We start from the raw sequence: 27,129 nt of genomic DNA on the forward strand, positions 1-27,129 counted from the left end.
TATCTGGGACCTTAAGCCATTAGCAATTACTGTAATTCTTCTTATATTAGGACTAATATCTCCTATCTTATTTTATATTTACTACTTGAAATGTTTTCTTTTTTGACTTTCCTGCTTTCCTTTGGATATTTTGATATTTACTGGTTTGAAAATTTTACTTTGCTTTTTTGTTACTTTTCATATTTACCTCTAAATTATTAAAGACAATAATTATGTTTATTTTCCTATCAATTTTAAAGCTTACATACATCTTTTTCTAAACTTAAGTACCACAGGATTTTGCACTTTCCTGTTGTTTTTAATCAAGATCTATCTATCTATCTATCTATGCATATGTATGTAGACGTAGTTTGTTAGTATTTTTTGGACTTCTAGATCTGAATTTTATATGGTTATATTTTTCTTGATTTCTTCTTTATTTAGACACATACTTTATTTAGATCCTTATTTCTTACACATTCATAGCTTTTTCCTGGATTTATTTTTCTTCTTGTTGACCTCTTGGTTGTATTCAATAAGGTCTTTTTGTATTGATTCTATTGCCTGTGTTCCTGAGATCATCATTATTTTGCCCTTTCTTTTATTTATTTATTTATTTTTAGTTAAATTTATTTATTTATTTTTTAATAGATCTTTATTGGAGTATAATTGCTTCACAATACTGCGTTAGTCTCTGTTGTACAACAAAGTGAATCAGCCATATGCATATATATATCCCCGTATCCCCTCCCTCTTGAGCCTCCCTCCCACCTTCCCTATCCCACCCCTCTAGGTTGTCGCAAAGCACAGAGCTGATTTCCCTGGGCTATGCTACTGCTTCCCACTAGCTATCTATTTTACATTTGGTAATGTATATATGTTGATGCTACTCTCACTTTGTTCCAGCCTTCCCCTCCCCCGCCCTCCATGTCCTCAAGTCCATTCTCTTCTATGTCTAAGGCTTTATTCCTGCCCTGCCACTAGGTTCATCAGTATCATTTTTTAAAATTTTAGATTCCATATATATGCGTTAGCATATGGTATTTGTTTTTCTCTTTCTGACTTACTTTACTCTCTGTGACAGACTGTAGGTCCATCCACCTCATTACAAATAACTCAGCTTCATTTCTTTTTATGGTGAATAATATTCCATTGTATATATGTGCCACATGTTCTTTATCCATTCATCTGTGGATGGACATTTAGGTTGGTTCCATGTCCTGGCTATTATTAATAGTGCTGCAATGAACATAGTGGTACGTCTCTTTTATTTAAGATTTTTTTTTTAATTTATTTATTTTTGGCCGCATTGGGTCTTCATTGCTGCATGCGGTTTTTCTCTAGTTTGGTGAGTGGGGCTACTCTTCGTTTCAGTGCGTGGTCTCCTTGTTGCAGTGGCTTGTCTTGTTGCAGAGCATGGGCTCTAGGCAGGTGGGCTTCAGTATTTGTGGCACGTGACCTGAGTAGTTGTGGCTCGCAGGCTCTAGAGTGCAGGCTCAGTAGTTGTGGTGCACGGGCTTAGTTGCTCTGCAGCATGTGGGATCTTCCCAGACCAGGGCTGGAACCCATGTCCCCTGCATTGGTAGGTGGATTCTTAACCACTGCACCACCAAGGAAGCCCACATGTCTCTTTTAGAATTATTGTTTTCTCAGGGTATATGCCCAGTAGTGGGATTGTTGGGTCATATGGTAGTTCTATTTTTAGTTTTTTAAGGAACCTCCATACTGTTCTCAATAGTGGTTTATCAATTTACATTCCCACCAATAATGAAAAAGGGTTCCCTTTTAACCACACCCTTTCCAGCATTTACTGTTTCTAGATTTTTTGATAATGGCCATCTGACAGGTGTGAGGTGATTGCTCATTGTAGTTTTGATTTGCCTTTCTCTAATAATTAGTGATGTTGAGCATCTTTTCATGTGCTTCTTGGCCAGCTGTATGTCTTCTTTGGTGAAATGTCTATTTAGGCCTTCTGCCCATTTTTTCATTGGATTGTTTGTTTTTCTGATATTGAGCTCCATGAGCTGTTCGTATATTTTGGAGATTAATCCTTTGTCCATTGATTCATTTGCAAATATTTTCTCCCATTCTGAGGGTTGTCTTTTCATCTGGTTTATGTTTTCCTTTGCTGTGCAAAAGTTTTAAGCTTAATTAGGTCCCGTGTGTTTATTTTTGTTTACTATTTTGTTTTCTATTTTGTTTTTATTAATCTAAGAGTTGGGTCCAAAAATATCTTGCTGTGGTTTATGTCAAAGAGTGTTTTTCTTATGTTTTCCTCTAAGAGTTTTATAGTGTCCAGTATTACATTTAGGTCTTTAATCTATTTAGAGTTTATTTTTGTGTATGGTGTTAAGTAGTGTTCTAATTTCATTCTTTCACATATAGCTGTCCAGTTTTCCTAGCACCACTTATTGAAGAGGGTTTCTTTTCTCCATTGTATGTTCTTGCCCCTTTGTCATAAATTAAGTGACTGTATGTGTGTGGGTTTATCTCTGGGCTTTCTATCCTTTACCATTGACCTATATTTCTGTTTTTGTGCCAGTGCCATACTGTCTTGATTACTGTAGCTTTGTAATATATTTTGAAGTTGGAGCGCCTGATTCCTTCAGCTCCGTTTTTCTTTCTCAAGATTGATTTTGCTATTTGTGGTCTTTTGTGTTTCCATATGAATTGCAACATTTTGTGTTCTAATTCTGTGAAGAATGCCATTGGTACTTTGATAAGGATTGCACTAAATCTGTAGATTGCTTTGGGTAGTATAGTCATTTTCTCAATATTGATTTGTCCAATCCAAGAACATGGCATATTTCTCCAACTGTTTATGTCATCTTTGATTTCTTTCATCAGTGTTTTATAGTTTTCTGAGTACAAGTCTTTCACCTCCTTAGGCAGGTTTATTCCTAGGTATTTTATTCTTTTTGTTTCAGTGGTAGACGGGATTGTTTCCTTAATTTCTCTTTCTGATTTTTCATTGTTAGTGTATAGGAAGACCAAAGATTTCTGTGCATTAATTTTGTATCCTGCACCTTACCAAATTCATTGATTAGTTCTAGTAGTTTTCTGGTGGCATCTTTAGGATTTTCTATGTATAGTATCATGTCTTCTGCAAACAGTGAGAGTTTTATTTCTTCTTTCCCAATTTGTATTCCTTTTATTTGTTTTTCTTCTCTGATTGTTGTGGCTAGGACTTCCAAAACTATGTTGAATAGGAGTGGTGAAAGTGGACATCCTTGTCTTTTCCTGATCTTAGAGGAAATGCTTTCAATTTTTCTCCATTGAATATGTGGTTTAATGTGGGTTTGTCATAAATGGCCTTTATTATTTTGAGGCAGGTTCCCTCTATCCCCATTTTCTGTAGAGATTTTGTCATAAATGGGTGTTGAATTTTGTCAAAAGGTTTTTCTGCATCTATTGAGGTGATCATATGGTTTTATTCCTTAATTTGTTAATATGGTGTATCACATTGACTGATTTGCATATATTGAAGAATCCTTGCATCCCTGGGATAAATCCCACTTGATAATAGTGTATGATCCTTTTAATATGTTGTTGGATTCTGTTTGCTAGTATCTTGTTGAGGATTTTTGCATCTATGTTCATCAGTGATATTGGTCTATAATTTTTTGTGTGTGATACCTTTTCTGGTTTTGGTATCAGGGTGATGGTGACTTTGTAAAATGAATGTGGGAGAGTTCCTCACTCTGCACTGTTTTGGAAGAGTTTGAGAAGGATGGGTGTTAGCTGTTCTCTAAATGTTTGATAGAATTCACCTGTGAAGCCATCTGGGCCTGGACTTTTGTTTGTTGGAAGATTTTTAATTACAGTTTCAATTTCATTCCTTGTGATATGTCTGTTTATATTTTCTAACCCTTCCTGGTTCAGTCTTGGAAAATTGTACCTTTCCAAAAAATTTTCCATTTCTTCATAGTTGTCCATTTTATTGGCATATAGTTGTTTGTAGTAGTCTCTTATAATTCTTTGTATTTCTGTTGTGTCAGTTGTGATTCCTCCTTTTTCACTTCTAATTTTATTGATTTGCATCCACTCCCTTTTTTTCTTGATGTGTTTGGCTAAGGGTTTATCGATTTTGTTTATCTTCTCAAAGAGCCAGCTTTTAGTTCTATTGATCTTTGCTCTTGTTTTCTTCATTTCTATTTCATTTATTTCTGCTCTGTTCCTTATGATTTCTTTCCTTCTACTGAGTTTGGGTTTTCTTTGTTCTTCTTTCTCTAGTTGCTTTAGGGGTGGTGTTAGATTGTTTATCTGAGATTTTTCTTGTTTCTTGAGGTGAGATTGAATTGCTATAAACTTCCCTCTTAGATCTGCTTTTGCTGAGTGCCATAGGTTTTGCATCATTGTGTTTTCATTGTCATTTTGGTTCTATGTATTTTTTAAATTTCTTCTTTAATTTCTTCAGTGATCTCTTACTTATTTAGTATTAGTAGTGTACTGTTTAGCCTCCATGTATTTGTGTTTTTTAGAGTTTTTTTTCCTGTAATTGTTTTCCAGTTTCATAGTGTTGTCATCAGAAAAGATGTTTGATATGATTTCAGTTTTCTTAAATTTTCTGATATTATTTATTTTTATTTTATTTATTTATTTATTTATTTGCGGTATGTGGACCTCTCACTGTTGTGGCCTCTCCCATTGCGGGGCACAGGCTCCAGACGTGCAGGCTCAGTGGCCATGGCTCACGGGCCCAGCCACTCTGCAGCATGTGGGATCCTCCCAGACCGGGGCACGAACCTGCGTCCCCTGCATCGACAGGCGGACTCTCAAACACTGCACCACCAGGGAAGCCCTGAGGCTTGATTTTTGACCTCAGATGTGATCTATCCTGAAGAATGTTCTGTGTGCACTTGATAAGAAAGTTTATTCTGCCACTCTCAGGTGGGATGTTATATAAATATCAGTTAAATCTATCTGGTCTATTGTGTTAAAGCTTTGTTTCCTTATTTATGTTCTGTCTGGATAATGTGTCCATTGGTGTAAGTGGGGTGTTAAAGTCCCCTACTATTGTTGTGTTACTGTTGATTTCCCAATTCATGGTTGTTAGCATTTGCCTTATGTATTGAGGTGCTCCTATGTTGGGTGTATAAACATTTACAATTGTTATATCTTCTTCCTGAATTGATCCCTTGAACATTATGTAGTTTCCTTCCTTATCTCTTGTAACAGTCTTTATTTTAAAGTCTATTTTATCTGATACGAGTATTGCTACTCCAGCTTTCTTTTGATTTCCATTTGCATGGAGTGTCTTTTTACATCCCCTCACTTTTAGTCTGTACGTGTCCCTAGGTATGAACTGGGTGTCTTGTAGACAACATATATACGGGTCTTGTTTTTGTATCCATTCAGCCAGTCTGTGTCTTTTGGTTGGGGCATTTACGCCATTTACATTCAAGGTTATTGTCAATATGTATGTTTATTACCATTTTCTTAATCGTTTTGGGTTTGTTTTTGTGGGTCTTTTTCTTCTCTTGTGTTTTCCACCTAGAGAAGTTTCTTTAGCATTTGTTGTAAAGCTGGTTTAGTGGTGCTGAATTCTCTTACCTTCTGCTTGTCTGAAAAGCTTTTGATTTCTCTGTTGAATCTGAATGAGATCCTTGCTGGGTAGAGTAGTCATGGTTGTAGATTTTTCTCTTTCATCACTTTAAGTATATCCTGCCACTCCCTTTTAGCCTGAAGAGTTTCTGCTAAAAAATCAGCTGATAACCTTATGGGGATTCCTTTGTATGTTATTTTTTGTTTTTCCCTTGCTGCTTTTAATATTTTTACTTTGAATTTAATTTTTGTTTTTCTGATTAATGTGTGTCTTCATGTGTTTCTCATAGGGTTTATCTTGTAGGGAACTCTCTGTGCTTCCTGGGATTGGGTGACTTTCCTTTTCCATGGGAAAGGATTATAGTGGGAAGTTTTCCACTATAATCTTTTCAAATAATTTCTCAGACCCCTTCTTTTTCTCTTCTTCTTCTGTGATCCCTATAATTTGAATGTTGGTGTGATTAGTGTTGTCCCAGAGGTCTCTGAGCTTGTCTTCAATTATTTTCATTCGTTTTTCTTTATTCTGCTCCTTGGCAGTTATTTCCACCATTTTGTCTTCCAGCTCATTTACTCGTTCTTCTGCCTCAGTTATTCTGTTATTGATTCCTTCTAGTATATTTTTCATTTCAGTTATTGTATTGTTCATCTCTGTTTGTTTATTCTCTAGTTTTTCAGACCTTCGTTAAACATTTCTTGTATTTTCCTAATCCATGCTTCCATTCTATTTCCGAGATTCTGGATCATCTGTACTATCATTACTCTGAATTCTTTTTCAGGTAGATTGCCAATTTCCTCTTCATTTATTTGGTCTTGTAGGTTTTTGTCTTGCTCCTTCATCTGTGACATATTTTTTGCCTTCTTATTTATTTATTTTTTTTTTGATGAGTGGGATTGTGTTCCTGTCTTACTTGTTTTTTGGACTGAGGCTTCCAACACTGGAGTTTGTAGGTTGTTGGGTATAGCTGCATCTTAGTGCCAAGATGATGACCTCTGGGAGACATCACTCCAATGAATATTCTTTGGGGTCTGAGGTTCTCTGTTAGTCCAGTGGTTTGGACTCAGAGCTCCCATCACAGGACCTTTGGCCTGACTCCCGGCTTGTGAACCAATATCCCGCAAGCTGTGCAGGGCAGCAGCAAAAAAAAAAAAAGAACAATAATAACGTAAAAAATAAAATTAGACTAGGAAACTAACAGATATGTTAGAAAGAATATAAAGATAAAAATATAGATGAAACAACAACCAGAAGGCAAAACAGAACCACAATAGTAAGAAAGAGGAGGAGAAAAAAACCAAAAAGGTGGAAATGGCCTTGGCTGTGAAAGGCGTGTCCTAAGCAAGGGTGGGGTTTGAGCAGTGGGTGGGACCTATGCTTAAGACACAGGGCTGGCAAAGGCCCTGGGAGGTATGGGGGGTGGGGCTTAGGCTTAATGGAACAGAAGGGGCCCAGGTGTGCCTCCCACCTCTGGTCTCAGAGAGCAGGGGCCCCACCTGGGAGCCCAGCAGGCTTCCCAGGCTCAAGTAGGCAAGGCAAATGCCCTCCGTGCCTCTCCTTCTCCTCTGGTCCTGGAAGGTCTCTCCCTCCTGCCTCTCTTCTTCTCCCCCAGCCTCCATCCTATGCCCCCAGGACCAACGCAGCCCAGAGGGTGACTCTGAATGTTTAGGACATGGCCCAAGAGCCAGGCAGACTTCCCCAGCCTATTGGGCAGGGGAAACTCTGGGTGCACTCCCCCCAGTCCAAGCCCCTGAGGGTCCCTCCACTTGGGAACCCCTCCCCTCTCTCAGCCACCCCTCAGGGGCACCCATCCTGTCTGGCCTCCACTTCTCCTCCCCCCTCAGCCCCCCCACATCCTACCGGTTCGCTTGGGGGTTCTTCTCATTTCCTTGGGCATCGAGGTCCCCCACCAGTGTCTGGCACGTACCCTAGTTGTGGGGAGACACAAACTCCACATCTTCCCACACTGCCATCTTGACTCTGCCCTCCTTTCTTTTAAATTATGGTTTTGCTGGATGTAAAATTATAGGTCCCCTCTTTTCAACAGTTTTTGCCCTAGGTTCTTTTTTTTTCAACAACATAACTTGTGAAGTATTTTGTCAGCATGATATTTACTCCTCTGCTACAGAGTGATCATTTACAGAGTGGCACTGTGATCTTTTAGAATTTTATATTTATCTATGATGTTACTGATTTTTCCTATTATGTGTCTAAATGTGCTTTGTTTTTCTCTTATGTATCTTTTTGACCTTTCATCTGAAGTTTTCACTCTTTTTCCCCCCTTACATTTAAGATAGCTTTAGTCATTATTTTTTTTCAAACATTTCTTTCCTCCTAGGACTCTTACCAGACTGATTTTGTCACTTTTGCTTCTGTATTCTATAGCTCTTAATCTTTAAATATTTTCTTAATTTATTGTTTCCTAATGCCTCTAAGAGGATTCGTCAATCTGATATTCCAGTTCAAGGATCTGTTCAGTATCTACTATATTCTTCAGTCCCTATGTTCAGTTCTTTATTATAGCTTATATAGTTCTGTTTTAAAAGTCAGGTTTATTGAGGTATAATTTACCTAATGTAAAATTTTCCTTTTTAATATACAGTTCTATGAGTTTTGACAAAGCATAGAGTTGTGTAACCTCCACCACATCCAAGATATAAAACTTCCATCAAAAGAAAAAGTTTCCTTGTGCTCCTTTGTAGTCTATTCCTCCCTGCAACCCAAGTGCACTTGCATGTATCCATAGCTAATTTCTTATTTTTTATTGAAATATAGTTGATGTACAATATTATTTCATAATTTTTAATGGAATCAGTTAGCTTAATTGAGAGAGTTTCCTCAGCCATGTTTTGCATCTCCAGTACAAATTTAGAGAAAATATATGATACGGTCCATCCAGGTTTTTGTTATTGTTGTTAGTTTTTGTGAGTTTGTCACAAGGAGAGAAGGAAGCAAGATAAATTAAGGTACTATTAAAATGGCTGAGAATATGAAACATGTAATGAGAGAGGCAGTAAAGCCATAATGGAGCTGGGAAGGCTCACTGATTTTGAAGTCTCAGTGAGGCTGAAGAACTGTTGTTTTGGGATATTTGAGAAATGAAGATGGTAGATGAGAAGTAGAGTTCTAAGAGGAGGATGTGAAAATGAAATTTCAAAAGTTTTCCATTTTATTTGTGAAGGTAACATCTAGGAATGGTCCTGGCAGCGGATGATTGAAAAGGAGTGGATAAGAGTATCTTTGGAGTTGAGTGGCTCAAAGAATTGAGGGGATAGAGACTTCTGTGTGAATTTTGAAATTGCCAAAATTACATAAGGAACTATTATGATCCATGAATGAACATCATCAATAAATAAGATAAAACTTCCTAGAAAGCTGATCAATAACAACAATGAAAAAAACAATAAAGTGATAGTATTTAATGAAATAATTTCAAAGGGACAGGGGGTTTTGTAAAGAAAAGAGGGAGCAATGGTTGGAAAGTCTTAATAGGAAAAAAAAAAGGTGAACATATTTATCCCAGAAGTTGATCTTTTAACATTTTCTTGATTACTTCAGTAGTGTAATTGTTTTTATTTTCATACAGATGCCTACAACTCTTCCAAGAGCAGCTGGTCGAGAAACCAAATATGTGAGTCCCTTCATAATTATACATACTGCTTTTTATTTTATTTTATTTTATGTTTTTTGAGGTACACAGGCCTCTCAGTGTTGTGGCCTCTCCCGTTGCGGAGCACAGCTCCAGACTCGCAGGCTCAGCGGCCATGGCTCATGGGCCCAGCCGCTCTGCGGCATGTGGGATCTTCCTGGACCGGGGCACGAACCCGTGTCCCCTGCATCGGCAGGCGGACTCTCAACCACTGCACCACCAGGAAAGCCCCATACTGCTTTTTTAATGGGTGCATATGCATGCTTTGGAGGAAACTCAATTATATAGTCATTTAAATTGAATTAGTTGAATTTTTCATAAATGGAAGGGGTAGGTGGAATATCACGTTATGTCAGGTAAGTTTATTGAATAAATTCCTTCTTAAGTGAGGTCTCATTTGATTAGTTTGGCTGAATCAAACAGAATTCTAACACCTGCTTTCTGTCTTTCTAATTATCAAGGCTTAGATGACATTTTCATTTCTGTAATGGTTTATCATGCTTATTATGAAAGAGTCAACTCACATAGCTGAAACATTAAGATTTGTCTGTTTCTAATGGGATTGCCAATTTATTTGATTTGGACTAGTTTGTTGCTTTCTTTCATTTAAATTGTTTTCAAATAAATCGATTTCCACCTATGAGCAAAAATATAGTAATAATGGGTACGTAGGTATAGACTCACACACTTGATTCAATTAATTGTGGAGATCTGGCTCCGAACATCCTAGATGCACACTCACACACATAGCCTCATCCCATTCCTATTCTTTATTTACCTAATAATCCATCATGTGGCCAACTTCTGCTTCTGACCCAACATAGTCTACTATAAGCCAGATTGTCTCATAAGCAAGTGTTTAGCTTTTAGTTTAAAACAAACCAGTAAACTATTCCCTTTAGTTTATACTTCATATTTTCTACTATGTAGTTTTCATCATCATCATCATTCAGAGTCAATAATTAGTAAATATAAATTTTGTGACATATCTTCTTTGTAATTTATACATTTCTGCCTTCTTTAGAACCTCCCTAAGGCAGATAATAAATTGGGTGAAGTTACTGAGCTTCATCACATTCAGAAAATAATGTTTGGAAGGTATGGATGGGAACACTGTTTAGAACATTTTCTAGAAGGCTTCACTGTTATTTTCTGTTACTACTGGAAGTCATTTGGAGTAATACTTAAAAGAGTGGAGGCATTTAGCGGGCTATACCCAAGTTTTAATCACAGTGTTGCTGCTTGCTAATGAATCCTGGAAAGTCACTTAACCTCTCTATGCCTTAATTTTTTTCATCTATAAAATTGGGATACTAATATTTAGTTGATGTAAGATTTATAACTGTTAACATATGAAAAGCCCTTACTGTAGTCTGACACATAGAAATGATTCAATAAATAATGGTTCTTCCCTTTTTTCCCTCTCTTTTTCCTTTGTTTTTCCCTTCATCCATGTCTCCCCCCTTCTCTTCCCCCTCCTTATCTTGGAAAGACTAGACGCACCATGATTTAGCTGAGTTCCTTGATTCTTCAGTTGGATATAAGAAAAGAAAGTCCCTAAAAATGCTTCTATTTTTTTGTGACTGAGACATTCTACAAGAGCCAGACCCAAGAAAAAGTAGCTAGAATATTCTTTACTCTCACCTTCCTTTCTCATCTACTCCTAATTTGCACCTAAGTGCATCTGATTTAGACTCATTTATAATGAGGTACAGAGAGCTGATGCCTCCTCCCACACCTCCTGGAGGTGGATAATTTGATAACAATGGAAACAATTCTGGAGGGGCTGCTTCAATCTCCATAGTTAGAGGTTATGTCACATTGTTCTTCTGTCAGTTATCCGACTTGATTAAAGGAGGTTAACATTTGCCGCAAACTTTGTGAGAGCATTTGAGTCATTCAAAGTTACACTGAATCATCAAATAGATTTAATATAGCCTCGAACAAATATAAACTCTAATTCAGATAAAATTATTGGCTTTGATTAAATTTGGTTTCTTGGAAAAGCTTTGTTTGTTAATTTCTCTCACAAAATGACATTTGAATTGTTGTTTGTGACACCTCAAATATGTCCATGTCTTTTGAAAGACTAGATGGGATGATTTTATGGTGGAATGGGAAAACCAATTTTTGGTGCCATCAGAGAGAAGTCACACTTGTAAATATTTGGCTTCAGTTATTACATTTACTAAGTGATGTCTGATATAGTGTTTTTGAGGAGAAAAATGAAATTTTAGAACAGAAGTGTTCCTTAGCTATAAGCCTTAATCATATGTCAACAATTGACCTTGAATACACTATGTCCTGAGTTTTAAAAAAGAATTATACTGTAATATTTTCTTTCTTAAAAACTTTTTAAATTTTTAAAATTATTTTTATTAATTTTTTTTAAATTTTATACTGGAGTGCAACTGATTTATGATGTTGTGTTAGTTTCCAGTGTACAGTAAAGTGATTTAGTTATACATATATCTATTCTTTTCCAGGTTCTTTTCCCATGTAGGTTATTACAGAGTATTGAGTAGAGTTCTCTATGCTATGCAGTAGGTCCTTGTTGATTATCTATTTTATATATAGTAGTGCGTAAATATTTGTTAATCCCAACCTCCTAATTTATCTCTCCTCCTGACACTGTAATATATTTTTCTAGAAATTCTAATATTCATATTAGCAGAGCTACAAATGCCTCATATTAAGTGCAACTTGAATAGTTTTCCCTTAATTAATTAATTAATCTCCACATTTTTCTCCCTTCCTCTCCCATGGAAACTCAAAAGCAAACCTGAGAATCCTACAAACTGTAACATTTCAATATTCTACCATCTCTCTTCAAAACTTTGAAGAAAGTAGGCATCTTCACAGTATACAGCTGCTGGGACTTGGTGTATCATTGCCTTTGTAGAGCTTCTTGGATTCTATTCTAAAGCAGGGATCATGCAGTTTACCAATGTCTGCACCACAGAGAAAAAAAAGGGAAGACTTAAATTAGAACCAAAAAAAAAAGTTTTGTTACACTTGAGGGTGGCCTCAGCTGCTTAGCACAGTCCACTCAAAATCCCTATTTCTGGGGGCTCTTTAAAAGTATAGTATATAGTCTGTGAATTGTGATGAGTAGAAAGTGTAGTCAGTTCCTAGCTCTATTATTCAATTTTCCACTGTTTTGACAAATATTTGAGTGTCTGCCATGCCCCAGTACTCATGTGGAGTCACTGAGGTGTGAGGGATGAATAGAATAGCAAGGCCCCCATTTCTGAAGCATACCATGTGGGAGACAGTAAACAAAATAGGAAAGAGCAATCTTGCAGAAATTGGAGGAGAGCTAGCCAGAGCACTGGCTGATGTTAAAACAAATGTACAAAGTTGCTAGTTTTCAATGTGTCAGTATGTCCATTGGATTTCCAATTTTCCTGGGATGATGAGAGTGGTTTAATTAAATAATGAGAAATGATATGACTAATTCCTCTTTAGGGGACTTTGATAAAAAGCTGACTTTCCTTCATCAAAAAAAAGAAAAATCCATGTACAACAATTCATTTCCTTTTCTTAATCTTGATTGCACATATTGTTACATTTCACTTAGTCTGTTTTTTAGGATGAGCCAGATACAGTAAAGGACCTTCAACTTAGACTAATTAAAGTCCAGGTTTTTCTTCAATTCATCGTGTACTTGAATTGCAGTTTAAAGTAATTTAATTGAGGTTCTCTTAAGTGTCATAGAATTTAAACAAGGCGAACAAACATGTTGAGTGGTCCTGATCTCCACAGGTCACCTGTCGGATTGATTAATTTATCATTCGTATTTCACTTGATTGTTTTTAACAGATGCCAAATTCAACAATCACAATAACTAGTGTTTTGAGTTCTTACCTTGCAAATCAGTTTTAACTATCTCATTTAACCTTATACCAGTCCTATGAAGTGGGTATGATTATTTCAAATCTCCATTTTATGGAGGAGGAAACAAAGTCACAGAGAAGGCAAAGTCCAACCCAGGTCTTCCTCATGTCAAAGCCCCTGTTGTTATTATTTGCATGTACCAACAGGGGCTAGAAATAATTTGTCTTCCTTAAATATTTTATCCATTAGTATTCATATTCTGGGTTTAAATTAATTCTTCATCCCCAGTAAACTCCAGCTTAAACTTTGAATGAATAATTTCATATTTGGTGACAACTTCTAAGATGATAATGTTTAGTATATTTCTAATGTTTTAAATTATTTGCTTGCATGTAAATTAACTCATAATTTATCAGTTAATCTACAAGTGATTTTTTCTCATGGCACTCATTTTTAAAGAGTTTCCTTCCCTCTATGTAATGGAATGAATTTTCTAATTAAATTTCTATTTCATTCTGTTTTCACTCTATCATCTTTGGAGGGGAGTGTTATTTTTTTTTCTTTGCATTACACTTGCCTTAGTAAATGTTTATTATTTTTCATTAACTGCTACCAGTATAAATTCATTTCACTCATGTAATTCAAAACCACAGTATGCTTTCTTAATAAAGAGCAACCTCAGAAAATAGGGCAAATATTTGGACCTATTACTAGTTTATCAAAAAAACTGTCATTTGGAGTCACATTCTATTGATAACAACTTATTTAATAAACTCTCTACATTTAATAAGTTACTTTTAAGTGCCAGAGAATTAACAAAGACAGCTTTATTGAATATGATATAGCATAGAGGTAAAATCTCATTTTAATGAGCTTGAGGGACAGAAAAATATCATTACAGTGGAAGCATATTGCTTTAAAAATATCACAGAATATGAAAAATGTGTCAAACTTTATTAAGAATATTTCCCTCTATATATACAGATGTTCAAATAAAGGTCATCTTCTCCAATTAAGCCACCTCACACAGTCCCCTTGTTGCTATGCTTGGAAACGTTGCTATGCTGGAGTGTTTCGGAGGTGATGTGCCCAAATGCAGCCATAATTCTTAAGAGTAAGAGGTGAAAAATCCAATCTACTTAAATCCAGACATGGATCCAAATCTCCTTCTATAGGTTGTGACCAGAGATTTGATGAGTTATGAACAATATAAGCAAGAAATTCCACTCTACTGATCATTCTTCATTCTGTCTTTCTTTCCTTTTTTTTTTCCACTGTTCAGAAATGTTTCCAAGGTATGCATGTGTGAGAGGGGATGAGGAGGGAAAGGAAGGTAATTATATAGGCTGAGCTAAATGAGGAAGAAGAGAAATGATTTAATGAGACATCCTTTATGCCTTGGTCCTTCTCTTCATCATTTTAGATGTCACCAAAAATGAAGGCGCCATATTTCAGCCACACTTCCCTTGATCTGATTTTTTATTCCTCTTTTGCACATGTAAACTGTGACTGTCGCTGGTCACTATGCCCTTTTATTCTACCTACCAATTATGTTCATAACAATGTGGAATCATCATTCCCTAAGTTACTGAGTCAAACTTTTTAAATACTTTCAACTCTACTTTTTATATTTAGACCTTTTGGGGACATATCACTAACTCATAATATAGCTCTTAGTGAGGTATTCATATAGGGTAAGGTCTACAAGTAGAATAAACAGTATGAAGCAAGAAAAATATAACGTCTCATACATATATCTCTCTGTCCTTGGTGCCTACCATGCTCACCATTGGATTCAACTTTTTAAAATTTTATTGAAGTGTAGTTGATTTACAATGTTGTGTTCACTTCTGCTGTACAGAAAAGTGAGTCAGTTATACATATATAGATTCTTTTTCATATTATTTTCCATGTTGGTTTATCACAGGATATTGAATAATTCCCTGTGCTATGCAGTAGGACCTTGCTGTTTATCCATTCTATATAGAGTAGTTTGCATCTGCTAATCCCCAACTTCCAATCCTTTCCTTCCCCACCTCTCCTCCCCCTTGGCAACTGCAAGTCTGTTCTCTATGTTTGTGTGTCTGTTTCTGTTTCGTAGATATATTCATTTGTGTCGTATTTTAGATTCCACTTATAAGTGATATCATATGTTATTTGTCTTTCTCTTTCTGACTTACTTTGCTTGGTATGATAATCTCTAGGTCCATACATGTTCCTGCAAATGGCATTATTTCATTTTTTCTATGGTTGAGTAATAAGCCATTGTATATATGTACCTCATCTTCTTTTGGATTCAGTCTTTTGAGTAGTGCCTTATGTACAAATAACAGGAATGTTCTCTAGATAAAGGGTAAGACAGTGTCTTATCATCTTATAATTTTATATTTCCTCAATGCCAAGCTCAGCAACTCAGGGATTATTAGAGGCTCTGTTGATATTTTAAATTTTACCTTTTTGCTTGTCTGTAGATCAGTCTTATCTGGGAGAACTAAAATAATTCAATTAACACATTATCACTAATTAGAGTTCTTTGAGCCTTAAGAAAAGAAAACTCAGGACAATTAAAGTCAACAGAGAAAAGGTCAAAGAGAAACATTTTAATCCTATTGAATTGGATGTTATATTCAGGGAGGAGGGACATGACTGCTGAAAGGGAAAAAAATATTGCCCAAAGTAGAAGTGCATAGGGTAGAAGGCAAAAGTAACTGTTCAACACTTTTTACCTGATACAATTTGATTTTGTCCCAATCTCCCAAAAGGTGTCTGCTAGTGTGATGCCTGACACCCATGAGTCGAGAATGGGGAAAAGCTGTGGATTGCAAGGAAAAGCAAATCTAGACAACAGCTGAGGAGCTTGGATATACTTTATGTGCCTCTGGCATGAGGTCTTTGGAAGAAGAAAATGGTTTCTCCAAAGTGGGCTTGGCCTAAGTGGTGGCTTTTGTGTAGCAATTTATTTTTCAGTGGTTCTTAAATCTTCATTTCTTTCCTTAGTCTTAACTCTTTCAGTTTGCATATAACCTACCGCTTTAATAGGTTTTCTTTGAAATATGAAATTTTGACTTCCCAATTTTTTGACTGCTCTGTTTGTTTTAAAGTTTTGTTTGTTTCTTAATGGTGATATACTGGTTAAAATCCTCCTACTCTATCTTCCTCTCACTTTTTTTCTTTTGTAATTAAAATGATGTCAAAGGCTGTAGAATACAGGTTATGGGATCTTGTTTCACACAAGAGTCATTCTTATACTCATCTCTAACCTTCTTCATGGTTAGTATTAGCGTGGATAGAACAAATGACTAAAAGCATCAGTGCTGTTCAAGTCCAATTTCAAGTTTATTTTTAGGTACCTCATGTTGCTTCTCTTCCTTAGTTTAGTTGACCAACTGGCAGTTTTTTAAATATAGTAGCCTTCTCTTGCTACTCACCATTCCAATCTCAGCTCACCAGAAAATCTTTCTTTACTTTTCAAAAATCATTGCTGCAATATTGTAACATAACTATAGCTACAGAATTTAATAAACATTAACACGTATTGGGCAAGCAAAGGGAAGCTTCTCAAAGAGTTTGACACAACTGGGTTAGTTGAAAGCATCTGGTTATATTTGTGATGATACACATAAGCCAATATTCTTTTTCTCTGATAAAGGATCTGCAGTAGATTTATAAATATTAACTCTACCCTGAGGTTCAAATTTAATTCTGTTTTTTCCTCTAGGAATAGTTTCTCATAATAGTGATATGAAGTCCATTATATTAGATGAAATAAAACTGTACTGGGGATGTCTAAATCACCTTATTGTTATGTCATAATTCCCAGTGAAGAAATTTTGGGGACTTTTGGAGACTGGATACTAAGATATTTGTGTTTTTCCCTAATTTAATTAATGTGTTTGCCTGAGCACTTTCTCTTTTTTCCCTATGATAGTTTGGTATTATTTAGCACAAAGTACTGAAAAATGTTAGTAATATAGTTAAATTGTGCAAATACTTTATTTTTAGTGTGTGACTTCTTTTTTCCTATAAGTATTGAGGTAAAAATATAACTATATTTTGTTCCTGTCAAGATACATTCAGTTCAGCATATTTCATAGAAGTCATTTAACTTAGGGAATTCATAGAGAATTCTCTCATTACTGCAATAATGAATTAACCAAAAGGAAAAGATCCTAAGACATTAGAAGAAATCGTTATTACTCATATTACATTATGAGGTTAAAAATGAAACCCTAGGTGAATTGAAAAATCACTGGGATAGGCATTCTGCAGGGTAATTTTCTGCAGCACAGAATAACCATGAACCTCAGCGCATGGTAACCTGGTCCACAGCAATTAGAGGTGGGGAGAAATTAGCCAGGACATACTGCTGCTGTAGAGCAAGCAGGGATGGCAGTGAGCAGTGACCATCCTGGTGAAGAATGTCATTAGTCAAAAAATCAAAAACAAACCATGTTGGACACAGTATGAGAAGGACAGCAGGCGCCTGGTCGTTATGTTTGGTGACTCACACTCTTATGTACTTGGCAATACCATAGGAACCACTCAGCTTTCAGTTATCATTCACTTCTCAGAGAGTAAAAGCAATATTGACACATCTGTCATAACCCCGAAAATATCTGCAATTTCAAAAAGAATAGAGATAGTGTAGGAACACAACTTTATCATGTGTCAGCCAAGTATATTTATGATTGTGCATCTGTATGTTGACCACTTCCCTGATGTGGAAGCCTGGTCTCCCATTCAAGGGCAGCAAAGCTTGAGAAAACATAACTATTAAAAAATATATATGTAACCCAATCTAAAAGAAAGAAAGAGTAACTGTGAGTGTCAGAAATGAAGAGGGAGCCCCAGGTGGGAAAGTTAAGAAGAAGCTTAAGCTCTGGGGGAACACAGGTATGTCAGAACCCAGGTGACAGTAGCCAGGAGCTTAGAGTTTAACTTTCACTATATAATGAGTCAGAGCTGTGGATGAATCCTTTGTGTGCATCCAGGAGCCTAGAAGGCCACATGGCCATGAAGCATGTGATAGAAATAGACATAAATCCTCCCACCATCTTTAATTTACACTCTTGGGTGGTAATATAGTCATCCATGAGAAAATGGGTCCTAAACCTGTGAAAGTTGAAGATGTGGGGACCTGCCACCCTGTAAGTTCAGGAATATGAGGGTGATGAAATAAAACGGAAACTGGTCCAGAATCAGTGAAATACCTGGGACCCCATTAGGGCAAATGTGAAATGTATTGTAGGCATGGTTTCCCAACCCAGGGTTTCTCAGATACCTACAGAAATCATCACTGAAATTACCCTGACTGAAGAGGAGCTCAAAATCAAAAGTAAAAAGCCATCAAATGAGTAAAGAACATCATGGGGCAGAGGCATGAAGGAGAGTCAGCAGGTACAAGAAACAAGGGATTTAGCCAAGAGAGATTATAGAAAAATCTGGAATGAATTTATAAATATAATAAAATGTTGAAATAGTTAAAAGGAATTACAGATACCATAAAGAAGATTTGATAAAGAACCAAATTGAACTTCTAGAAGTTAAAAATAATGTCATTAAAATATAAAATTCAATGGCCATGTTAAATGTATTAATATACTGCTGAAGAAAAATGTGTCAGCCGTCAGACTTATATGTGGAAACGATCAGGAATGCAGCATAAAGAGATAAAAAATATGACAGGGAATTTTATAGAGATGGAGAATGGATTCAGAAGACCCAACATATATTTAATCAAAGCTCCAAAGAAGAGATTAGATATAATGGGAGAGAGGCAATATTTGAAGTAATTCCTGGAGAATTTTCCAGAAATGAAGAAAAATATGTATTCTCAGAATGAAGGACTACACCAAACCCCCAAAAAGGATACATAAAAAGAAGTCCATGCCCAGACACATCATAGTGGAATTACAGAATGTCATGGAGAAAAATCTTAAACACTAAGCAAATGTGAAGACGGATGATCCAAGTTATGACGTTTACATTGACAGCAGTAACAGAAGTCAAAGCAAGTGGGCAGTCCTCAGAATGCTGGGAAATAATAACTATTACCTTAGAATTCTATGTCCAAGTACACTCTCATTCAGGATGAGAACAAAATAAAAACATTTTCAGACAAAGCCCAAGACAGGAAGTTCTGAAAAAACTACCAGAGCATTTACTTCAGCAAGAAGGAAACTAAATCCAGAAGAAAGGAGTGAAATTCAGGAACCAAGGATGATGAAACAATATTAGCCTCCTCTTTAATTTAAAGCAATTAAAAATTTTTTTCATGAAAACTATTTTCTAATATGAGTAATTTAATGAAAAAATCTGTTATTTGTTTCATTTTGCTGTACATAAATATAAGTAGCTAACAATGTTGGTAAGTTTGAGTAAAATATGGAGTATACAGAGCATGACATATTACAACACCTTGAAGAATTTTTTATGTCTTACGCTAGTACTTGTGTTAAGATGTTAAGGAAAAGCAACATAGAAAACATCATATTTACTATTATGTGAGCTGAATAAAAATGTGTAAGAGAAATATTGTAAGGCAATGTACAAAAAATGTAAAAAAAAATCATTTTTTGGTGGCATAATGATATTTTTTCTTTTACTTAATACCTGTCAAAATTCTACAAGGGACATGTATTATTTTAGCAATAAAAAACTTCAGAATACTTGAAAACATAGATATATTATCTTACTAAATTATGAATTTCACTAAATAAACACTATGTTTATAATTTTGCAGGCAAACCTCGCCTCACCATCTTCTACGGTATCTGAGAGTCAGCTGGTACGTATCCTCTTACCAGACATAGACCTGGTACTTTAGAAAATTCTGATCTTTTAAGACAGCTTTATATAAACAAATGTGAACTGAGAACAAATTGACTGTATATAAGTTTATTTGCTTACTTGTCTAGTAAAAGTTCACCGATGCTTTACTAAAGCTCCATGTGGTTGTTTTGCAAGTCACAGACATACATAAAAACATATATAGAACTTATTTGCCAGTAACTTGCATCCTAGTAGTGGTGTTAGGATAGAATGGGCAAGGCCAGAAGGAAGATGCAGATGGAGGTTAGAGACAAGGACTCACTTCCGGATGGGAGAGATCAGAAGAGGGTTCAAGGACAATGTAGCCTTTGATCATGTAGAGTAGGTTCTGCAATTGAGGAAATGAGATATTTCAGACAGGAAGATTAGCATGTGGATGATCTAGACCAGGGACGAACAATAGAAATATAGTGTGAACCTCAAATACAAGCCACATTTGTAATTTAAAATTTTCTAAGAGCCACGTTAAAAAAGTAAAAAGAAATAGGTCACATTAATTTCAATAATATATTTTATTTATATACATATTATCATTTCAATATATAATCAGTATAAAATTGAGATTATTTTACATTCTTTTTTGGGGGGTAAAGTCTTTGAAATCTGCTATGTATTTTACATTTACAGCATACTTCAATTCAGGCTAGCCACATTTCAAGGGCCCAACAAGGGGGCTGGTGACTACTATGTAGGACAACACAGATGTAGGCTCTAGAATCTGTTATTTATAGATAAAAATTTGATAAAGTGGGAAAATTACTTTTTCTAACAGTGTTTTGTATTATTGTTACAGTGATGAGCAAATTGGAACCATGATATGTTACCTAGATATTATTAAATATTTTCTTTATTATCTTTTAATTTTTATTGTTTATAATTAATTATAAACACCTTCAGTAAAATCGAATGAAAATATCTAGTAAAGCACTGTAAGACATTAAGAAGACAAAATCAGTTTAATACTGATTTTTCCCCCTATTTTAAGCAATTATTTCTGTGTCCTACATCCATAGCCAACAAGTCATCTTGTCATTATCATGCCAAAATGACAATGATATTTTTATTTGTAGTGCTGGGGAATCATAAAAAGTGTAGTTTGACTCTTAAAATAGCATGATTGAAGCAAATGGCTTAGGAATGTTGGTGTTTATACATGCAGTGTGTATATGGGGTGTGTTTGTGTGTGTGTGCATGTATGTGTGTGTGAAGTGTTATTTTAGTGTCAGTTGATTTAGAATAGTGGGCAGCAGTATAGGATAGTTGAAAGAATGCTGGAACGGGGCCAGGAGACCCATCTTTTACTTCTTGCTCTAACGCTAACTACTGGGCTGATAGTGGAGAAGTCAAGAATCTGGGAGACTGGGCTTCAATCTTCTAAATGAACAATGATTACACTCTGTCCAAGCCTCTCTAAGGCAGTGAGTCCATGGTTACTAGTTCAGGGGAGCAAAGGAGTTGCCATGGACATAAGAGGTACAATAACATTGTGAAGTTGAACAGTTTCCCACTTTAGTATGGAACTATTGTTACAACTATTTTAATATTTAAAATAATGATATATGTACTTGTTTCTTGAGAGTAATGTGTGAAAATTAAGAAATATTTTGTATACTCAACATAGATACAACAGATTTTAGATGTTGAATGTGTGTGAATATATATCAGACTTACATATACATATACATAGATAGATAGATAGATAAATATCAGTTCTTGACAATATTTTAAGAAACTATTTCAAAGAAGCAAATATAGATAATGATTTCATAAATTAAGACATAGTATAAATGACCCATTGTAAATGTAATAAGTGAACTTTTTTGGCCAAATAATTCTATGAATTTGATGTTTGTGTTCTGAGAAAAATACGAAGTGTTGCTTTGACTGACTTTGATGATATTATTTTTGCATTTACTTTAGACATTTTCTCTAGAGAGTTCAAGGAATTTCTTAACCAACTTTTAAATTAAGTTTTAATCCCAAAATTCACTTGAGATCTAGGTAGGTTTGTGAAGGGATTATTATCAAGCAGGCTATCACACACAAAAAGAACATCTCTTGGATGGATGTAATTGTTCAATTCAATCACTGACTTCTACTTCATGATATTAACCCTGTATTTACATTCTGTGAATATAGAATAGAGTAGAAGTAATTGCATGCAAGGGATGCTATATGGATTTGCTTTTTTAAGGATTTGTAATATTTTCACTCCTAAGCATTGTAATCTATGAATGAATTATATTTTTATGAATGGATTTCCAATATTTGCCATCATGAACTCTCTTCAGGGTTAAGTTCTGAGTAATTTCAGTAAATAAGAATGCCTTTGAAAAACAAATATGTATATATACACACACAGTATGTGTGTGTGCTTATAACATATACTATACATATAGATGCCATATGACAGATAATTCTGATAGCACACACACACATATACATATTGCTTTCTGTTTATATGTGTGTGTACATGTGTATAGCATATAAATACAAAATTTTGGGGAACACATGATAGATTATAGTTAAATTATGTAAGTAAATATTGTATGTTTTGCATAAAGTAAGCAATTAAAATTATTTGATTCCTATTTTAGGGGAGAAATGTATAATAAATTGAAGTGAAAATAAATGTTGAATTGCTATGATAGCACAAGCTTAACACAGAAACCATTTTGCTTTTGAGCTTTGGCTTTTTAAGAATATATCATGTTTTCATACTTTTTCTTTTTAATGTGGCTTAGCTATTTGCTTGTTTACATTGCAACTGTACCCATTCAACACTGGAAGGAAAAAAAGAAATATGACCTTGCCCATTACTCTTAAAATATTTCCACCGTTTACTCTGAAAACCAAATTATGTAGCGTTAGGCTCAGAGAGAAGTGTTTTGGGGGTCCTTATGAAACTAGTTCACCATTTTGTGCCTCAGTTTCTCTTCTTCTATTAAACAGTAATGCAGTACATCAAAACTGGGAAGGACTTAGAGATGAGGATGTTTTAAATACACATCTAGAAAAAATGGAGGTTGGGACAACTACCCTGTCAACCTGAAAGCGTTTTTGTAAGGCTCACATATCATAAAATGTAAAGTTGCCAATGTAGCCCTGTACATATGGGGTGGGGGATGTTATTATTGCATATAAAGTCTCTGAAATATTATCTCTGAGATTTAACGAGTGGCCATTTTTTACAGATAAAGAAACAGAGGGTCACAGAGTTTGAGTAGATCAACTAAGATCACAGTGTTCGTGGTCATCTTTGTTCCGCGTGACTTTCAAAAGGAATCATTATTGATTTTAAATAATTCAAGGGGAATAAAAAAGGCTGATGAAGGAGTTGGGAAATAGGGCCTCTGCAGAAGTGTGACTTCCACCGGCACATGTGATCATTTTCTGAAGAGAAGGGGCTGAGTAGGATCAGTTAGGGTCCTGAGGCTTCACACCTGTGGGTAGTGCATCCCCTGGCATCAGAAAGGGAACAAAAGGAAAGGAAGATCCCGGATCTAGGCTGAACCTTCACAAAGCTTTCCTAATTGCTGAGCTGACTCATCATAATATTAACAGAGGCTGGTGGGGTCTCTTTTCTCTGGGTAGGAAAACAGGTTAGGCTTTATAAAATGGGTAAACACTGGTCTTCCTTGGCAATAGGTAAGGGAACCTGGTTTAGGAGACATTTGGCTTTTGCTTTTGAAATTTCATGCCATTACAAAATGCTCATTGTTGCCCAAGATGGAATACTGAATTTAGAGAGTACAAAACAATAGATTTAAAAAATAAACCACATGGTTATATATAGGTAAAAGCAAAATGGAGCTTACTGGAACACTGTACAGAAGAGGCGCTTAACCTTGCAGATACTTTGTTCCCAGTTCTGAAAGCCAACTGATGTGTCCTGTTTTAGTGGTGCATGACTGATCTTTCTAAGGGCCCTTGAGGTCTCTGTTGTTCAGAAAATGCAGCCCTGAAAGCTTTTGCATAGAACTAATGTCTTCTTCAAGCTTGAAGGTGGTTTGTCCTTGACTAATTTTCCTTGACACTACAAGCTCAAGTGCTACAGCATTTATCATGTATGCCTCTTCAGGTCTGAGTCATGCTATTTTCTTTTAACTGTTGAAATATTTTAAACTGGCCAATCTGTGTTGTGTACGTTCCAAAAAATATTTTTGGAGTTGTGAGCTGTGGTTTATAATTATTGAAATCCTGCATACGTTTATTTTAATACAGCTATCATAGTAATTATAAAATATATTTTTGGAAAAAGTTCATCAGATAAGTATTTTCCTGGGTAGTCTAGATCATTTGGTATCAATACTCTGTATTATATAATACAAAGTGCAAAAACAGGAAAAAGGAAAGGTTTTTTTTTTCCTTTCAAGTTCCTTTTATATTTTTTCTTTACAAATTTCTGTCACGCATATGATCTCCTTAGATTCACACAATCATGTTGTGAGTTAGTATGGCATTGATTGTTATTTCCATTATTCTGATGGAAAAAATCCTGAAGTCTAGATATCTACCATGTGTCAACAGTCTCACACCTAATGGGTGGTATTAAAAACTGTCTGCCCCCTCCTCCCTAATCTTGGAAACTTTACTCTGTACTATAGTGTTTTAAAATGTTTCTTTGAGGGGAAAAAAAAAAAAGCTTAAGTATTTGCTTCAAGCATATAATATTTTTATTAAAAAAAAGAATTAGAGTTAATAAATTTTTATTAATTGTGAGTGAATCAGCTAAATAATTTAGAAAATATTGCTTTTGTCAACAGTCTTGACTAGGAGAATGTTTTTGAGTTTCTCTGAGCTTGTTGCCACAGAAATTCTAAAGAAAAAAAAATAACACTGGAGAATATAGACAAGACAGAAGCAAATGGCTAAAAGAAGCAGTGATGGTACTTTCACAAACTCCTTGGATCCATCAAATTAGTCAGACTCACAGAATTTTCTATATGATGTGTTTTATTACTTTCTTGCTTTTTTTTTTTACACATCTTATTTCTTCAAAAAGATAGAAATAAACCCTTGAAAACTGGGATCCTATTCTTTATTTCTTTTCTTTTCTCATCACATGACTCCAGAGCTTACTACTTCAGTCAAAGGCAATTAAAAACACTAGTCCACTAGTTGGAGTTAATTTATGAAAGATGTGGTTCTAAGAAGGCATTATCCATATAATGGATTCTCTAGGTCAGTGTTGACAGTTAATTTTCAACTTTGGTCTCCAGCCAGAGGCAGTACCAACTTGTTGTCATAGAATTATGATTATAAGTTCCAAAGGACAGAAACAATATCTATTTTCACAGTGCCCGAGTAGCAATATTCAAGGATAAGTGTATACTTGATGAATTATAAACACAAATGAATAGTGGGATCAGTGCCCTACAGGCCATTAAAACCTGCCCCCAGGCCCCGGGACTCCACATACTGTATCTCTTGGACTTTTTCTCCCTTAAGACTAATAATAGAGTTAGATGTGATCGCCCAAGTTCCACCCACTCTTGAATTCTCCAAAGAAGATTATGTCATTTTCTTCCATGTTAAGACCTAACGCTTATCACTGCAATCAAATAGGGGGAAAAAGAAATGATTTTTTAAAAATAGAGTTAAAATCTTGCAAAGTCCTTAAAGATGAGGCCTCTGGTCCCTGGTCTTGACTTCCTGTATCATTGGAGATGATAACTTCAGCTTTCTACTCTTTCTTATCTCTGAGGGTGGAGCTCACCAACTCACATTCATTCTTCTGGTCCCCTAGGGGTGAAAGGCACGTAGATCTTCTATCTGGCGAAGTTCCTTCTTCCTGGTTATACTGTAATCAAAAAGTCAGTCCAGGAAAAATAAGGGGAGACCCATAGTGGATCATAGCCAGCATATTGAACTTCTGCCTGTCAATTAGTTTATTCATCCTTCAAATGTCTATTTAGCATCTATTAGGTTCCCAGCACAGTTCTAGGTTTTGGAGAGATAACAGTGAACAAAACAATGATCTCTGGTCTCACAGATCTTAAATACATTCTAGTGGAGGAAGGAAGAAAATAAACATAAACTGAGTTCAGATTGTGTTAAGTACTATGGAAAAAAAATAGGGTGAGTAAGAGGAGGTGGGGATTGATATTTTACATGGGTCATTAGGGAAAACCTGTCTGCTAATAAGGTGGCATTTGAGCAGAGACTTGAAAAATTGAAAGAGAGAGTCCTGGAAAGGGAGAAGAGAGTTCCAGACAATACAAAGAGCAAATTCAAACTCCCAGAGTAGGGAACACAGTGTGTGCCAGAGTGGAGAGTGAGGGAGAGAGAGGGGCAGTAGCAGGAGACAAGATTGGAAAGGGAGAAGCTGGTTGGAGAGTGAAAGATTAGGTCATATGGAGCCTTGTAGGCATCATCCTGCAGGCATTGTAAGGGTTTGGGTTTTTACTCTAAGTGAGAAGATGAGGAATTTCAGTGCTTTGACTGGAGTCCTGTGACATGGCTTGATTTACTCAGTGATTTACTCAGTGATTGTTCTGTGCTTAACTCACCTGAATTGTGAGCCCTCTGAGTACAAGTGTTATGTCTTATTCATCTGGGTAGACACTACAGTTACTGACATAGAATAGGTCTCACTTGGCAAAATGCCTGCAGAGAGCATCTGAGAGATGGTCTGATAGAGGAATGCTTCAGAGCTCCAAGACAATGGTTGCTTTGTCTTTAAGGCACTTCAAAAATGTCAAGAATACATACATATATGTCATACATACGTATATGTCAAGAATACATGCATACATACATGTATATATATGAATACATATATGTATACATATATATGTATAGCAACATATACATATATATGTATAACTGAATCACTTTGCTTTACACCTGAAATTAACACAACATTGTAAATCAACTATACTTCAGTTTTTAAAAAAAGACTTTATCAGTATTGTGCGAACTACTCTTCTCATCAAAGCAAATGGAGAGCAGAATTGTCCATGACTGTTGGGATCTAGCACTCTTGGAATTGTGTCAAGAAGAATATAAACAGGCAGACTCCGCATCCAATAAAAGCCCATATGTACTCCTGGCTCTAATGAGGTTCTCAGATTTTAAAACTTACAATAACAGAATCACAGTATTCTGTTATCAGAATCACAGTATTCTGGTTCCAGTTAAAAATAAAACATCTGCCTACCCTTTTCTGCAATGATAATGCTTTTTTTCTAAAGGTGGGGGAAATATTTTACTAGCAAGAATCTAGCAAGAATGAAAGATTAACCTTTTTTTTTTTTCAAAATATAGCTCCAAAAGAGGGGGGAAAAGTCTT

The 27,129-nt window shown here is 35.6% G+C and overlaps 1 protein-coding gene across 1 annotated transcript in view; it reads left to right on the forward strand.

Moving 5' to 3' along the window:
- MLIP (muscular LMNA interacting protein) overlaps window positions 1–27,129 on the forward strand; it is a gene marked incomplete at both ends in the record, with an annotated part of 279,786 nt that overhangs the window by 175,774 nt on the left and 76,883 nt on the right. The window contains 2 exons of the mRNA XM_079934320.1: window positions 9,105–9,149; window positions 19,747–19,791. Of these exons, the coding sequence (XP_079790446.1) occupies window positions 9,105–9,149; window positions 19,747–19,791 (90 nt within the window). The remainder of the gene's footprint in view (window positions 1–9,104; window positions 9,150–19,746; window positions 19,792–27,129) is intronic.

The sequence above is a fragment of the Stenella coeruleoalba genome (genome assembly GCF_951394435.1).
Source record: "Stenella coeruleoalba genome assembly, chromosome: 10".
NCBI lineage: Eukaryota > Metazoa > Chordata > Mammalia > Artiodactyla > Delphinidae > Stenella > Stenella coeruleoalba.